The sequence below is a fragment of the Hemicordylus capensis genome, chromosome 6 (assembly GCF_027244095.1).
Source record: "Hemicordylus capensis ecotype Gifberg chromosome 6, rHemCap1.1.pri, whole genome shotgun sequence".
Lineage (NCBI taxonomy): Eukaryota > Metazoa > Chordata > Lepidosauria > Squamata > Cordylidae > Hemicordylus > Hemicordylus capensis.
Genome location: NC_069662.1, coordinates 31,390,127 through 31,406,066, shown reverse-complemented (window position 1 = coordinate 31,406,066; position 15,940 = coordinate 31,390,127). Strand labels below are relative to the sequence as shown.

General features: G+C 43.4%; 1 protein-coding gene across 1 annotated transcript; it reads right to left on the bottom strand.

Annotated features, from left to right (window-relative positions):
• Positions 1 to 16: 16 nt before the first annotated feature.
• On the bottom strand, positions 17 to 14,688 carry LOC128331185 (vomeronasal type-2 receptor 26-like). Its single transcript, XM_053264535.1, has 5 exons — positions 14,642 to 14,688; positions 13,410 to 13,701; positions 7,039 to 7,887; positions 4,435 to 4,714; positions 17 to 945 (listed from the first exon to the last, which is right to left on the bottom strand). The coding sequence occupies exons 1-5, from the start codon at positions 14,686 to 14,688 to the stop codon at positions 17 to 19; spliced, it is 2,397 nt and encodes a 798-aa protein (XP_053120510.1).
• Between the last annotated feature and the right edge of the window lie 1,252 nt (positions 14,689 to 15,940).

The window sequence follows — 15,940 nt, the reverse complement described above, 5'->3', positions numbered from 1 at the left end:
CTTTATCAACTGGATGCTAGGGAGCAGATAGGAATTGTTCACTGGAGATTGTTTTCTTCCTTAACTCCTTCCTGGTGTTCAGATCAGGCCTTACAACAATAATATAGCACTTAGGAAAAAATATTAGAGTGAGTAGTCCTGCCGTAGAGAGCAAGATGGAGAAGATCTCCACAGCCACCATGTATTTGCCTTTGGTGCTTTGGTAGGTTGGAACAAATGATACCCACACACTGCAAAATATCATCATGCTAAAGGAGATAAACTTGGCCTCATTAAAAGTGTCTGGCAGATTCCTAGCATGAAAAGCCACAACAAAACTGGCCATAGCCCAAAGACCCATGAAAGCCAGACTACTATAGAACATGGTGAGTGAGCCTTCATTACATTGCACAATGATGTGTCCAAGCTGTGAGTGCATGTCATGTTCTGGGAATGGGGGAGAGGTTCCGAGCCAAACTGCAGAGATCCCAGCTTGAATAAGAGAACAGGAAAGGACAATGGATACTGATAATCTCCTTCCTCCCCATTCTCTTATTTTGCTTCCTGGTTTTGTAGCCATGAAAGCCAGAAGTACAATGATGGTCTTTGCCAGCACACATGAAACAGCCATTGTAAAGATGATGCCAAAAGCTGTTTGTCGAAGAAGACAGGATATCTTCCCAGGCCTTCCGACGAATAGGAATGAGCAGAGAAAACAGAGCATGAGGGTGATGAGAAGAACGTAGGTTAATCCCTGGTTGTTGGCTTTGACTATGGGTGTATTGTGGTGCTTAATGAAAATCCCCAGAATCAAAAGAGTCATCAAGGAAAACAGAACGGCAAAGAAAACCAAAATAGTTGCCAGAGGTTCTTCATAGGATAGAAAGGTTATAACCTTAGGAATGCATCGAGTCTTCTGTTTGTTAGGGTATACATTGACTGGACACTGTTCACATGTCTTGGCATCTGAAAGGAACAGATATACCGTGCTTAATCTAATAATTCACCAGACTTCTGTTCATTTTAAAAAACACATTCGAAAATTCTGCTTTCTCTTCCATGCAATTATTTGACATGCATTTTGCACAATAACATAGAAAATATTTGGAAATGTTTAAGGAATCATTTTTTCCTGCTATGTCAGACATTTTTATAATGAGCAGTCTGGACTGTGATAAGAAAGTAAGTCACTACAAATTGCTTTCAGTTCCCAAACAGATTCCTTCTGAAGGGAAGAAAGCTCATGAGAACATGTCTGTGCATCTGTGCGTCCATGCATTTCCCCCACTAATGACTTTTGTTTTTCCAGCTGATACAAGCCAAATTCGCAGGGGATCCTTGGTGAGCCAAGAGCTGTTTTTGTTTTCTGTTTGCTAATCCTTTTTGTTTGAAGACAATGGCCACTAGTTATAGGCCACACTGCTTTATATATCATGTGCTAACAATTGGATACAATACCATAGAGCTCTAATGGTGGCACATTGCAATGCTTTACAAAGAGCAGTTCTGGAAGGGAGATACCAAAAAATTCCCAAATAAAGATTGCTTTTACCATTGTAATTTGCGAGGTACTGAAAGAGCTCATTTGCTGCTTTACTGTCAATTTTATCAAGCTCTACGGCAAAAATATATAACTTCTTTCTTTTATAAATCATTATCCAGGTTGTATGGACACTTTTTTGGATTACCTTCTAGTTGACCAGAACTATCTAATATCTTTATGTGGCTAGGTACTGTTTAATAGCCAGCAAAATCCACCAGGAGCTCACTATGAATTTGTATGTCTATTTTTTTATTTCAGCCCAAGGCTATGCATTTCAATTTAACTGTTCTGCTTTGAGGTTTAACAAGAGGTTAACAAGAGGTTTACTCTGTTGGATTTCTGTGTGGATGTATCATTATTGTTCAGCGACTGTAATAAAGTATTTGATTTAAGCCAAATTCACAGCACAGGAAGCAGACTTTTGGAGTACTTACTGGCCAAGCTGACATATTCTTTCAAGATAGTGGTTGTTAGTGATATAGAGAACAGCATGGTGTAATCCATGTGCTGATAGTGAAATCAAATTTAGAGCATGTGGGAGGGGATTCTGTATAAGAATTCCCATTGTAAGAAAAGTGATTCCATTAGTTCTATGTAGAATTACTGTGTCACAATATGACACTTATGTATGGATCCTGGTATGATCCCACCTGGTTTGAAATAAACATCCTCTGGATGTTTATATTATAGGCTTGAGTGTATCATAGGCATAGGCTCTTTTCTTCTTTTCTTTTGTTGTTTAAAAAATATACTATTAATATTATAATACAGAGGTTTGATGTAAAAGACTTGAAAAAGAAGAAAATGTTTACATTGAAATGGCTTGCATCACAAAAGGCTTGTATCAAAAGACATGCATCAGTTAAAACAGTTCTTCTTTGAGAATAACCCACCAGTAATAAGGAATAAACATCCAGATAGGGGAAAATCTCTTCTCTCTCAATCTGAAAAGGCACTTGAAACAATATTTTGCCCCCCAGAGGCTAACTTTAAAAAAAATGCAATTCAAAGCTGTTGTTCAGATACTAACAAGTGACTACACACTCTGTACATACATGCAGGTGACTACACACTCCGTTTCTCTCAAAGTATCTTTAAAAGTCCATTTGCTCAGCCAGTCCTAGACCCTAGACTTTCTGCGGGACTATCTGGTCAGCTTGTGATTCGGTTTCCTTCACTGTATGTTATGGAGCACGTCACCTGAATGGAGTACTTTAGTTCCCCCTGCCCCACCCCTAATAGCAAAACTATCCATTTATTTTATGTTATTTGTTCTTGAGATGTTCCTCTGAGTGTAGAAAGAAATATTGTTTCAGTTCTGTGCGTTCTTTCGTTCTTTTGTTAAGGTTGAAGTGTTCTCTCATCCATGGTATGTAGGCACAAAAGTTATTCTGTTTAGCTTCAAGGCAAACCCAGCACCAAAAAATGCTCCTCTCATGTCAAGCAGGAAGGCAGGATCAGGCAAGAATCATTTATCCATGACATTTGCTTAAACAGTTTCTCGCTTTAACATGATCTTCTCTTTTTCTTATTTGTTCTTAATATAAAATAACAACCCTGGAGAATGCAGAAAGATTTCAACCATAAAAATGTTATAGTACTCCAAAAGCTTCAAGGATTACTGACCTGTCTGCTTGGAAATAGTCCCCTCTGTACATGGCAAACAATGATAACAGCAAACTGGTTTTCTCTCTGTAACAGCCGTACTGTATCCAGGAGAGCAGTGGTCATTGCATGTCGAAGTGGGTATTGTCTTCATATAAAAATAAAATTAATTCACATATTATGAAACTTTTGGGAATTATTTCCACATTGATTTGTCTCAGCAACCTTTTGGCAGTGAGAATGAGGATCCTGAGTTTTCTTAAACAGCCCTACATTTCAGCACAGCAATGGAACTGGAGGAATAGACAAAAAGGCTTTGGACAGTTTCAAGCGAAGAACAAAACCAGAGGTCTGTTCACCTCCAGTTTCACTAGCCGAACATCTGGACCTCGGGAACTGGAGTTCAAAGAAGAAATGGACCCACAGTTTGCCTCCCTTAACTCCATTTATCACCTTAGGGTTGCAGTAAGTTACGCTGCCATACATTGTATTTTGGAGGTAACCGAGTTATGTCTGATCTAGGGAGTGAAGTTATCTGGAGTTGAGGTAGGAAACTCCTCCCTTCCTCCAACTGCTATTGACAGTTTGGGCTGTCTTTCAGGAAAGAAGGAAACCCTCACAGCCACCTCCCTTAGTTCTCTGCAGTCTTGCTAACTGCGGATAGGCAGCTCTCCAGTAGCAGATGGGAGAGTGTGGGGTGGGAGGTGCTGAAACCCGTGTTTCCATATTTCATCTGAACTGGGACTATAAATAAAGGTGCTGATTTCCTATTATCCAAAAATAATTAGGCAATTGTCCATCCTAATGTGTCCACAGCTACAGACATGTTCAGAATAATTGACAATGGACGTAAGAATGTCCTCCTCCCCCAGACAGTCACTAGACTGTGTGATGTGCAGCCAGAGGCACCATTTCGTGGCTTCCAATGTGTGTGGGGTCCTCCAAATGTCTGGGAGGGCTTCTGCCACTGCCCCGCATTGCCGAACTTTGCCTTGTAGCCACCATGTACCTGGCCAGGTGGTGTGGGGTGAGCTGAGCTGAACTCCACTGTGGTAGTGTGGTGAAGGGCACAGCGGCCGGTTGGCCTGTCCATCAGGTTGAGCAGCCCTTGAGAACTGTGTGCACTGGCACAGTGGGAATCAAGCATCACAACCCATGACATGGGCCTTTCAGGGGGGAAGGTCTTGCGGTTGGGGGGGGGAGGCTCTGAAGCCCTTCAGATCTGGGCGCCAAAATTACCTAGGTGCGCCACTGAGTGCAGCTTTAATTATATTGGCTAGCTGGGTTCCCCTTGCTGCTCCACGCACTCATCTTCTCATTGTTCTTTGCCACATGGCACCAGTCAGCAAATTTTCCCACCTGTTTAAATCCAGTCGGCCACTGAATGAGGTTCTCATCAATCTTAAATGCTTTGCCAGAAGGTGCTTGGGGATCCATTCTTCCCACTTGTATTTTTGTAAATGTTTTATTTCGTAAAATGATCCAATTGATAATGTTATATCCTACTGCAGATTCCCCATTCTTGTCAAAAAACACCTCATCTGCGGCACTATTGTTAAACCGGACATTGCTTAAGTATGGGTGAAGCTAGATGAAAAGATAAGACTGGAAACATTATTTCAAAAGGGGCATATACTTGCTGAATCCTTCACTCCACAGAGCATTACTTTTTAAACCTTCATTTCTCCCCCAGACCTGGATAGCATATCATCACAAATCAATATAGGCTCTCTCTTTCCCCCCCTCTCTGTATGTGTGCCGTTAACTGTGTGGCAATCAGAAACTGCTTGAATAAGTTATTTATTTAGGGCTGGTGTGACCTACTGGTGAAGAAACGGAACTATTAATAAGTCCCTGGTTTGAATTTCACTCACCAGCTGATTTTGGGATTCTACTCAGCCCCCTTCTAGAATATGAGGATACTAATATTGGACAAACTTTCCAGGTTGACGTGGATTGTATCTGTACTGCATGTGGAATACTTTGCATATGTTAAAGCATTACATCAATGCTATGTATAGCTGTAGAAATTGCTGATCATCTCCCCTCACATTTTTTGCTTTTGTCTTCATACCATTCTGATATTATTCTTCCCAGTACACTTCAACAGGATGTTTTTTTCCTGTCTTTCTATGCTTCTCAAGTACTAATGATGTATGATATCAGTGCACACTAATATGCACTCATTTGAGAGCCAGCATGGTATAGTGGTTTGAGTGTTGGATTAGGGTTGGGGAGACCAGAGTTCAAAGCCCTGTTCAGACACAAAGCTCAGTGGGTGACTCTGGGCCAGCAACTTTTCTCTCAGCTTAATCTGACAGGATTGTTGTGACAATAAACATAAACCAAGTTTACTGCTCTGGACTCTCGGAGAAAGGATGGCATATACATGTAAAATAAAATAATAATATACTATTGGAATGCATTTGCAGGTTGCATATGTTACCTCAAGGCTTTGGAATGTGCTCTCTGTCAATATAAAAGCTTCTTCCTCTCTGGCTGGCTTCAGAAATTCACTTAAGACACACCTGTTTTATCAGGCCTTTTTCTAAACTATTTTTTAAAAATGCTTTTGTTAAAACTATTTCCTTGAAGTAAAATACAACTTGGACTAAATGTGTGCCCAGTTTCAGAACTTTAAGCCCAGCCATTCTGGAAATGTAAAGCGTTGGGCAAAGGGTGGGGCATGTTGCAATTTTTACGAAGGCAAAGGGCAGAATCCTTCACATGGGGGTGTAATTATCATCCAGAGAGGTGGGGATGGGTGGGCTTCAGTTCCAGAATTTTTTGTATTTTCATGGAGTAGGCTGAACTCTGTCAGTGGTGCCTACTGATGACAGACTGGCACTGGAGACATTGGAGAGAGACAAAGAGATGACAGCCAGCCCCAGAGTTAGGGTGAGGATGGCAGCAGAAAGTGCAGGTGTGGAATACAAGGAGAGGAGAGCTGGTCTTATGGTAGCAAGCATGACTTGTCCCCTTAGCTAAGCAGGGTCTGCCCTGGTTGCATATGAATGGGAGACATGATGTGTGAGCACTGTAAGATATTCTCTTCAGGGGATGGAGCTGCTCTGGGAAGAGCAGAAAGTTTTCAAGTTCCCTCCCTGGCTTCTCCAAGATAGGGCTGAGAAAGATTCCTGCCTGCAACCTTGGAGAAGCCACTGTCAATCTGAAGACACTATTGAGCTAGATAGACCAATGGTCTGACTCAGTATATGACAGCTTCCTATGTTCCTATGTACCTAAGAGAAGTTGATACATGCATTCTTGCTTTATTTGAATGCTTGGAGGCAAGCTCCATTCTGGAAGGACGTTGTCACCCAAAGTTCAGGAGGATATTTGTCAGGGTGCCTGAGAACAAGGCACACAGAGAGGGCACTGGAAGCATGTTGTGTTTTGGAGGCAGTTTCACCAAGGGCAAGATGTAGAAGCACTCAAGCATAAATATTTCTATGTCCCTCCCACCCCCTGCCACTCCCCAGTATTGTGATTGGAAAGGAGATGAACCAATTGTGGTATGCTTTCAGCAGCTGCAAGCCTGAAAAGGCATTGATTTGAAGCAAGGATGTCAATCATATAACTGTTGTCCTTCTCCCCTCCCCCAGGCAAATTTTCCATTGATGGCACATCACCAGATTCAGCGACATCGGTCTTGTGTGACATCAGCAACAGGTAAATGCAGCATGAAAATCATTATCTATTCATAGGCAAGAATCTGATGCAGCCTGATATTATACTGAAAAGATCATATCAATCAACACTGACATTTGGAACTTTGCATCGAAACCAACATGATAAAATGTTGCTGATAGGTACTGTATTGATTTGAATTCATTTATTATTGTATAGCCTTGTGGCCGTTTAGACTATCTACACTTTATGATACTTATCTGTCTAGTGGGAGATGTTACCTCCCAAGGCTGCTGATTACATGTATTCAGTTTGTCTTCATTCTCCATATACTGTCTCCACATATTCAGTTTGTCTTCATTAGTCTTCATTGCTTTATCATTGGAGCTTGATGAAAGCATATCATGTAAAGCATGAGCCACAACATAGATAGCATTATAGATACTGTAGCTCTGGCCGCTCATGCTCAATTCAAAATATTCAGACACATCTTCTAACTTTTCATTTCCTGTACATTTTTGGTCGAACATAGAATAATTACATATTGGTGTCCAGCAGCTGAATATACTTTGCCAAAACCTCTGAATAATGCAATCACTTTCAGTCGACCCAGGGTCCATGTTCTTGAGAAATTCCGTGAATGCTGGCACCTCTTTAGAATGAACCGAGAAGGAGAAAGCACCATGGAACTTCTCTGATACATATGCTGCCGTGAAATCCCACTGGGCCGTTGAGATCCACACTTTCCCACTTGGAATAAATTGATAGAATAAGTAGGCATAACAATCACCAGAGATAACAACAACAGTTGCACTGCTCTTGATCAATGGTTCATAGTGCATAGTTTGCATGAAGAGTCGCGCTTCGTACTTCTCACCAAAAGTAATATATGGTAATCTTAGTATGAAATCAGTACAAATGTCATGGTGGGTGAACAAGGCTGTAATACTTTGAAGAAAATAATCTTCAGCTTCATTCTCAAAAGAAACAATCCCAATCCAATTCCACTGAAAATGCAGAAGTAATTGCACTATCCCTGATAACTGAAGGTGGTGGTTAGGAACCATCCGATATAAAAAGGGGTATCGAAATTTGTCACTCAGTTCATGAGCAAAGGAACCATAACTGATCTAAAAACAACAACTATGTGTTGAAAGCTTAACAACATCACACTTGTGTTAATAATATTATTAGACATGAAGCTTCCACTGAAATTTTAAAAAGAATGATCCAGTTCTGAAATGTTCAGGACTGGCTCCAAGTACACCAGTGAGTTCCCTTTGTGAATTGGCTTGGTAGGCTTACAGTGTGGTGATTGCAGCATCAGACAGCAGCAACAGTGCTCCTCTCAGTGTCAGTGCAGCTGTAGATGCTGCCATAGCTCAGTGATGGAGCATCTGCTGTGCATACAGAAGGTCCCAGGTTCAATCCCTGGCATTTCCATGAAGGGCTGGGAAAGACTCTTGCCTGATACCTTGGAGAAGCCACTGCCAATCGGTGTAGACAATACTGAGCTGGAGAGACTAACCGTCTGACTCAATATAAGGCACCATCCTATGTTCCTATATTCCCAAGAGACAAAGCAGTCTATCTGCAGAGTGAGCCACCTTGGGATGGTAGCTCTACTTGTGCTGCCTCTTAATGCTGCAGCTGCCCCTCAGGAAGCCTACCAGGGCCCACCCACATAGGGAACCCTACCTGTGTCATAGGTAGGGAATCCTACCGTGTCAACTCACTGGGATTTGGGGGCTGCTGCACTGGTGCTCCTCGCTAAGGGTTGGTCTGACATTGAAATTCTGCCACAATGCTGCTGAGGCAGCATTTTTCCAGTTTCCACAATCTTTAAAGTTCTCTAGGATTTACTTTAGGATTATGCATTTGCCCAAGGGTGGCATGCAAGGCACCTAGCATATGTTTCTGAAAATAGAATAGCAAGTATTTGTACTCATGTGGGGATGCTGCCTTATATCTCAACATGGGAGTGACCAAAAACCTGCATTACAAAATTTAAGCCGACAGTGTCCAGATTTTGAAAATGTGCACCTTATTAGATGGATTCTCTTCTCCTGATTAATGACACTGAATCAGTTTGCCTGCTTATTTCCTGACTCTGCAAGTCTTTCATAGCCAGGCATAGGGCAAGCTCCGTAAATGAAATATGTGAAGCTGAGGTTGAAAATAGGTGTTGGCCTACCTGGAAGAATGAATAGATCTATGCGGCAAGTGTTGTTTTATTAATCGTGGCTGATAGAATGAGGAAAAATATCCTATTGGAATTAAAAGGACATTTAATGCCTCCCAACTTGTCCTTTTTCATTTCAGTGGAAATACTTGTGGCATAGTGGTTAGAGTGTTGGGCTAAGACCAGGGAGATCTGAGTTCAAAGCCCCTTTCAGCCATGAAACTTACTGAGTAACTCTGGGCCAATTGCATATCTCTCAGTCCAACCTCACAGGGTTGTTGTGAGAACAAACATAATGATGTATACTGCTCTGGGCTCCTTGGAGGAAGAGTGAGATATAAATTTGATAAATAAATAAATAATTTCTCACATCCTCTAGGCCAGTGATTCTCAAACTTGGGTCCTCAGGTGTTATTGGACTTCAACTCCCATAATCCCCAGCCTCAGTGGCCTTTGGTTGGGGATTATGGGAGTTGAAGTCCAATAACACCTGAGGACCCAAGTTTGAGAATCACTGCTCTAGGCCATTGTTTAGGAAATGGCTGCATGGAAATAATCTTGATGCAATCTTACATGCTATAGTTCGCATTCTGCATAATGTTCTTTCAGTCTTGGAAAATTGCATTGTCCCCAGACCCCAGCCCAAGAAGACACAGAGACATTAGTTGGGTGAAAAGGGCCACGCTTTATTAAAGAACAACAGGCATGGCAGACTGAACATGAGGTGATAATCACCTTCATGAAACCAAAACAGAAAACAGTGCGGGCCCCTAGGCATGGGTTAGGATTTCCCCATCCTACCCATTGCCTCAATGGGCGACACACCCTGGCTCAGGAAAGAGGAGGGCACATCCCGCCCCATTCCTTCAACACCGACCACCCCTTTATCAGAGGTGATCTGGACATCTCCAGGTCTTCACCCGCCCTGGACCGCACAGCCCAAAGGTTGGTGAATTCCTGAAACAGGTTTCATGGCAATGAAATTACTCCCCGTGCCGCGCAGGCAACAAAGGAGCGATTGACCAATCCACCTTTAAATATCCAAGGGTGCTCACCGATACTCTAACCTCCCTTACCCTTCAGCCCGCACTGTTATTGCCAACGTGGCCAACCTAATCCTAGCTAAACACTGAGTACAGAACGGAGTAGGCGAAAAAAACCTCAACCATGGCCAATCCGTTGAGAGCAAAAAATTCCTACTCGGCCCCAAAGGCGACCAGTCACTAGACCCGCTCTGCATCAGGGAGGGGAGGGATGGGAAATGCAAAGCCAAGCTGAAGCAGTTGGGGCATGGAACGGCCGATTGTGGCCGAAACCACACCCCCTTAACCCAACCAGCCAATCAGGCCACTTCTTGGCCTTGTGCTGAGCTGGGCTGGGACAAGCACCCTCCCCTCAACATGGGGCCAAGGGGAGGGGGATTGGTGTAATCTTCATAAGTTATGTAAGTTGATTAAGCACAAACATTGTGTGAATTGAGTTGTGCAGAAGTAATCCCTTTATCTACATTTGTCAGCCAGTCACCTTAAAGTTGCTTCTTTGCTCTATTTTATCAACCAGCATAGCTAATAATGGAGTTGTGGGGGGCAATGAACACTAAAAGTAGCAGCTTCAGCACAGAATTACTTGTCGATATGCTTTACTTGTGGGTCCAGTACAGTTCAGCCTTTGAACCCAGATGAAGTGGTACATGGGCAAGGTTCATGGGCACCCCATCAGATAAAGGGGCATTTCCTATCCTAAGGTGTGGGGGGGTTGAGAGAAAGGGTACTTTGTACCTTACCCGAGGTTCCGAGGCCACAGTGGAGGTAGTGGAGACATCAGCGGGGGCTGGGAGGCAGGGTTGGATCCAGCAGGAAATTACAGGGGGTGCAGAAGGAATTTATTTTCCTTTTTTTTTTTGCATATATAAAAAATATTGGAGCATGGACTTTATTCCTCTTGCAAATGTGCTGTGCCTTGAGTGTCAAAATCAAATCTGGCGGTGGGCCAGATTAGATTCCGATGCACCTCTGGAGAGCCACACACTCGCACCATCTTCTGTCACCTCGCACACACCTCACACCACCTTCTGGGGAGCCCCCTCAACGCCAGGAGGGTGGTTGTTGCCACCCCACCAGGTTTCTCCTCGTGAGTCGCTGTACTGCGGAGCCACGCCGTGGCATCACACTATCAGGTAAAAGCGATTAGCAGTGTGTGTGCACGTTCCGCTAACCTCAGTTTATTCGGGGGGGGGGCAATCATGCAGGCATTGTAAGGATGCAATCTGGGGATGCACACTGTGGGGATGCAGTAGCCTCCCCCATGCAACTCCCCCAATTTTCTATTTGAACACACCCTGACGCCACACAGCTATGACTTGCAAGTACTCCCCATACTCTGCAAAATCGGAAACATGTTGACTGCCCTCAGCAATGTGTTTTGAGTCTTGCAGAGCACTTCTGGGGCATGGGGAGAAGCACTCAGAAGTCTTAGCCCACTGGCACAATCGCACACATAAGGGGAGGACAGGGAGCTGAATTAGTAGTGCTGTTGTTTTCCTTTAAAGCAGGCCTGCACAACATGTGGCCCGGGGGCCGGCATGCAAGGCCTTTTTTCCTGGCCCCAAGGGCTATTTCCCCTTCCTCCCCCTGCTGCTTAACCCCCCACAAAAATTCCAGCTGCTGTGCCGCTGAGGAGATGGCTGCGGGGGTGCGGGTGTTCTTTCTTAGCCTCCCTCATGGCAGCAGTGGCGCACAGCGGCAGAAACCAGAGCGACACTCGGGCCTGCCATTTGGCCCAGCGTTGCTTCCCAACTGCAAGGTGCGCCTGCACAGTTAAGTCTCTGTCTCTCTCTCTCTCTCTCCCATCAAGACTGCTCCATTCTCTCTCTCTCTCTCTCTCTCTCTCTCTCTCTCTCTCTCTCTCTCTCTCTTACACACACACACAGAGAGAGAGAGAGACAGAGAGACTGCACCATTCTCTCGCTCTCAAGCCAAGCCTCCTGCTGCATCCTTTCCATCTTTATTTCCCCTTCTCCCTTCTTTTCCAAAATTATGAGAAGAAGTTCTCTTCCATGTTTTGTGTGATTATTTGGCAGAGGTGGAAAGGAAGAACAATGCATTTTATTATGTATTTTGTACAGATTGTATAATATTTATATTATTAGAATGAATTGTAATTCAACTTATTTCATATTAATTTAAATCAATCTTGGTCTGCCAGAACATCAAAAGTTAAATATTGATTAAATTCATTTTAAATTCATTTCTCTTTAATTTGGTTGATTGGTTGATTGATTGATTTTAAGTGTTACTCTAATAATCAGCACCCTAGGAATTGACCTCGGCCCCCATGAAACAAGTCACAGTTGGTTTCAGCTCACCAGGTCATTTGAGTTGTGCAGGCCTGCTTTAAAACCTCCTCACTTGTGCACCTTTTTAGACAAGGCGTGAACCTGCTTCTGCTTCTGCTTCTGCTTCATTTAAAAAAGGAATCTCCACATTTAATCACTGTCCATATAGAACTTAGTCCAGCTTCAAAAGGTGGAGCAAGATTTTCCCATAAAAATAGAACTGCACATTGTGGCTGCTTGCAGGAGATGAGCCCTATTCAAACTTTATGTTCAGCACTTGTACAATGAGGGTACAGTATGCTCAGGTACAGAACTGTACAACTGATCACACATTGGATACATTCACACGTTATGCAGAACCAGAGTTGAATAGTTCTGCGGATTTTATGTCCAAATGCAGGAATCCGCAGTTGAGCATTGGCACAAAACTGAGGGTTCAGTATTGGGACTCCAGTCTGAACCCTCAGGTTGAATAAAGTTTCATCACCCCAACCCGAGGTTAAAAGCAGCCTGCTCTTTGTCCAAATTCAGAACTGCAGGCTGCTGGCCTTGGAAATGGAGTTGAGGGAGGAATCTCCTCCCTCAACTCTGCTGTGATTGGCTGTGTGGGTTTTCATTCTGTAATGAAGGATGCCCACACAGTCAACCCCTCTACCTCTCTGCAGTCTCGTTGACTGCAGAGAGGCTGCTTTTCCGGGTTGTTCAAATTCAGATGGGAGAGTGGGAGGAGGGAGAGCAGTGCAACGAGGATTCCATTGGAGACACGGTTCTGAATTAAAAGTGGATGTGGCCCTTATGTGAATACACTTCCATTCTTTTTATGCATTTGAGGGAACTGTACCCAGATTCCCATTCAAAATGAATATGGGTGCAGTTTCTCACTCCAAAACATGTACAAACATGACATGATCTGACTGAACAGGGCTACTAACGTAATGACTTCACAGGGCTACTAACTTTCTTACTTTACCCAAATACACCCAGGATAAAACTTGTTATGATCTTGTCAGGACCAAAACATCATCACAGATATTCACTCATAAGAACCACAAATAGCAAATAGACACAAACAAAAACTTCGCTATTGCTCTCTCCACCACTTGTCAGAAAAATCTATTTCTTTGCACCAGCAATACCTGTGGAATCTTGTAGCTGCCCAAGACAGTTGCCATGGCAATGGAGGTTTCAGAGGTGAGTCCCCCAATGATGGCTAAGAGGTGGTCCTGCCTCTCACATCTATAATTAGGGATTCTTCTATCCCCACTGGAGAGTAGATGAATGGTGTTCTGGTATGTGATCTGGTTATTAAAGTAATCATCAAACACATGGAAGCCAAGGCTGATATTGGGTAAGAGCTTGGGATTCTTGTTAATCTCTTCAATGGTGAACAAGTAAGTCAGGATATGTTGATGGAGTTTAAGCATGGTGCTGTAATTAAAAATAAAGTAATAAAATACATGAAAAGGTTTCATGCAGAAATTGGGCACTATAAACATATCTACCAGTGATTCAGGTTGCTGCAGTAGCATTGTAACCCTATACGCCAATGGGAGGAGGTGACTGACAGCATCAGAATCAGACCTCCTCCCAGCTATTGCTGTTGTACAGTATGTGTGAGTGTCCAAGGCACTGCAGGGAATACTGACTCAGCACTTGAGGTCCGTGTCCCCACCTATCTCATGATGGGTGATACACTCCGTGCCCAGGGCAGATTGCTGCTCTCCCTATCCAACCAAAGGGGTCTGCAGGAAGCATCACCATCCCAAGCTGTGCAGGCTTTCAAGTTAGTGATGCCTCTGCAGTCTAGAGAAACCCTTTAGCCAGAACTCCCTGAAATTTAAGCCTCTAGGGGACTGACTAAAGACTGTTACTCATGCCAAACAAGTGCCTAGGGGTGCTTACCAATGCATTACCTTGAATGCCCAAATCCCTGGTTGTGATCAGGAAAGGAACCTAATTAACTGTGAGGCAAGCAATAAAAGGCCCCAACCATCTGCCAATTTGAGAGAGGCCACAAAATTCCCCCAAAGAGTGACTAGCTGAAACCCTCACTGCGATACTTTGTATAGGAAAAGTTGCCTTCTATATTCTGAAAGAGAATCTGGATGAGTAGAAGCAAACTTCACCCCTCTAGGTTCTTCAGCCAATCAATTTGCCTCAAAGGCCTTGTGCTTTGTAAAGATGCCAGTCTTGAGAGGGGGGGGGAAATGCCCAGGAGATGTCTCAGTGATTGGCATCAGATTAATTCTTCATCCCTGAACAAACATTAATCTTTTCCACTGTGCCTCCTGAACAAAACCAAAAAAATAGTTAAAAATATATCAAAATTGCTCATGTTGTTAAGGCAATTTAATAGATTACTACTTACTTTGTGTAGAAAATATGATCTGCTTTGGGAGGTTGGTCAAGAGGCATTCTATAGAAACTCAATATTGTATGGGAAATGATCCCACCTATGATGTGGTCTCCTGAATTGCAATATTCTTGTTTGAACTTGGAAGGCTTTCTTACTGAGCACCTTTCCATGGAAACATTGCAGACAAAGGGAGGCAGTAAAAGCAACAGCAGCAACAATAGTGACAATGGCATCCTGAAGTCAACTCCTCTCACTCTAGAATTAGTCCAAATCCTTTGTCTGGAATTACACTTGGCAACAACAATTTCTACAATTTAAGAGAATGTGTAGCAGCCATTTAGGAAAACATTTGGTAACTCCTGCACCACAAAAAGTATTTATTTTCAGGATACAAATGCCTGACTGCCTCGCTGCCTGATGAAAGAAGAACTAGAAGTTCCTCTTCAGAACAAAACATGGAGTATTTATAGACACCTTCACAGGCCTTCTGAATAATCCCATTGACTGTTGTGTGTTGCACTATCTGTGCTTTTTGCTACCGACTAGGGAGTGGTGATTGTGATAATTGTAGACTAGAGCAGTTACTAAATTCCCAGCTCAGATTCTGTCAGGGCTTGTCTGTAGAAAACATCTGATGAAAGATGCTCATGACATGTTAACAGCTGATGGTTCTTACTGAATTCTGCCTAAAGTGGAAAAACAAGTTTTGGATGCCGCAGTCAACACAGAGATGTAAGCAGCTGTACCTATGGATTGCTAGAAGTACACATCTGAAAAAGATTGGGGGGAAATTGGGTGCAGAGACATGGAGATATCTCATGGGAGGGGAGATATTTGAGTCCAACTTTAGCTATATGTAGGGACACTGCAAGAATTGTTGGCACGCAAGCAGGTGACGCTTGGATTTAGCAACCCCCATCCTTGTAGCCTGGCAGTGCAGCCCCCATCTCATAGTCTGGTCATAGCCACTGCACCCTCTGCCCCATCCCCATCCTTCCCATGTGCCAGCCACCCTTTTCCCATACTCCCCACCTATGCTTAATGCAGCATCTGCCACCCCATCAATATGTTCCCCATCGTGCCCATCACCCCTGTGCTCATGCCTGTCTCCATGCTCACTGCTGTGCCCACCACTTCTGTCTCTTCTGCCTGGCCTCTAATTGCCACAGCACATTGTAAAGGCATCATTACTACTCCATGCCAATGAGAAACATCACTGGAAGCAGATTCCATCAGGAGGCAGATTATTAAAGTAATAATCAAACACACTGAAGCCAAGGCTGATATTGGGTAAGATCTTGGGATTTTTGT

Bases quoted from the DNA above. Each gene is read 5' to 3' on its own strand.
- LOC128331185 (XM_053264535.1), bottom strand. From the start codon at position 14,688: ATGCCTCTTGACCAACCTCCCAAAGCAGATCATATTTTCTACACAAA. The intron at 7,888-13,409 runs GTATTGCTGGTG...TGTTGTTTTTAG, and splicing joins GCAGCTACAAGATTCCACAG to ATCAGTTATGGTTCCTTTGC. The intron at 946-4,434 runs GTGCGTGGAGCA...TGTTCCTTTCAG, and splicing joins AAAGAACAATGAGAAGATGA to ATGCCAAGACATGTGAACAG.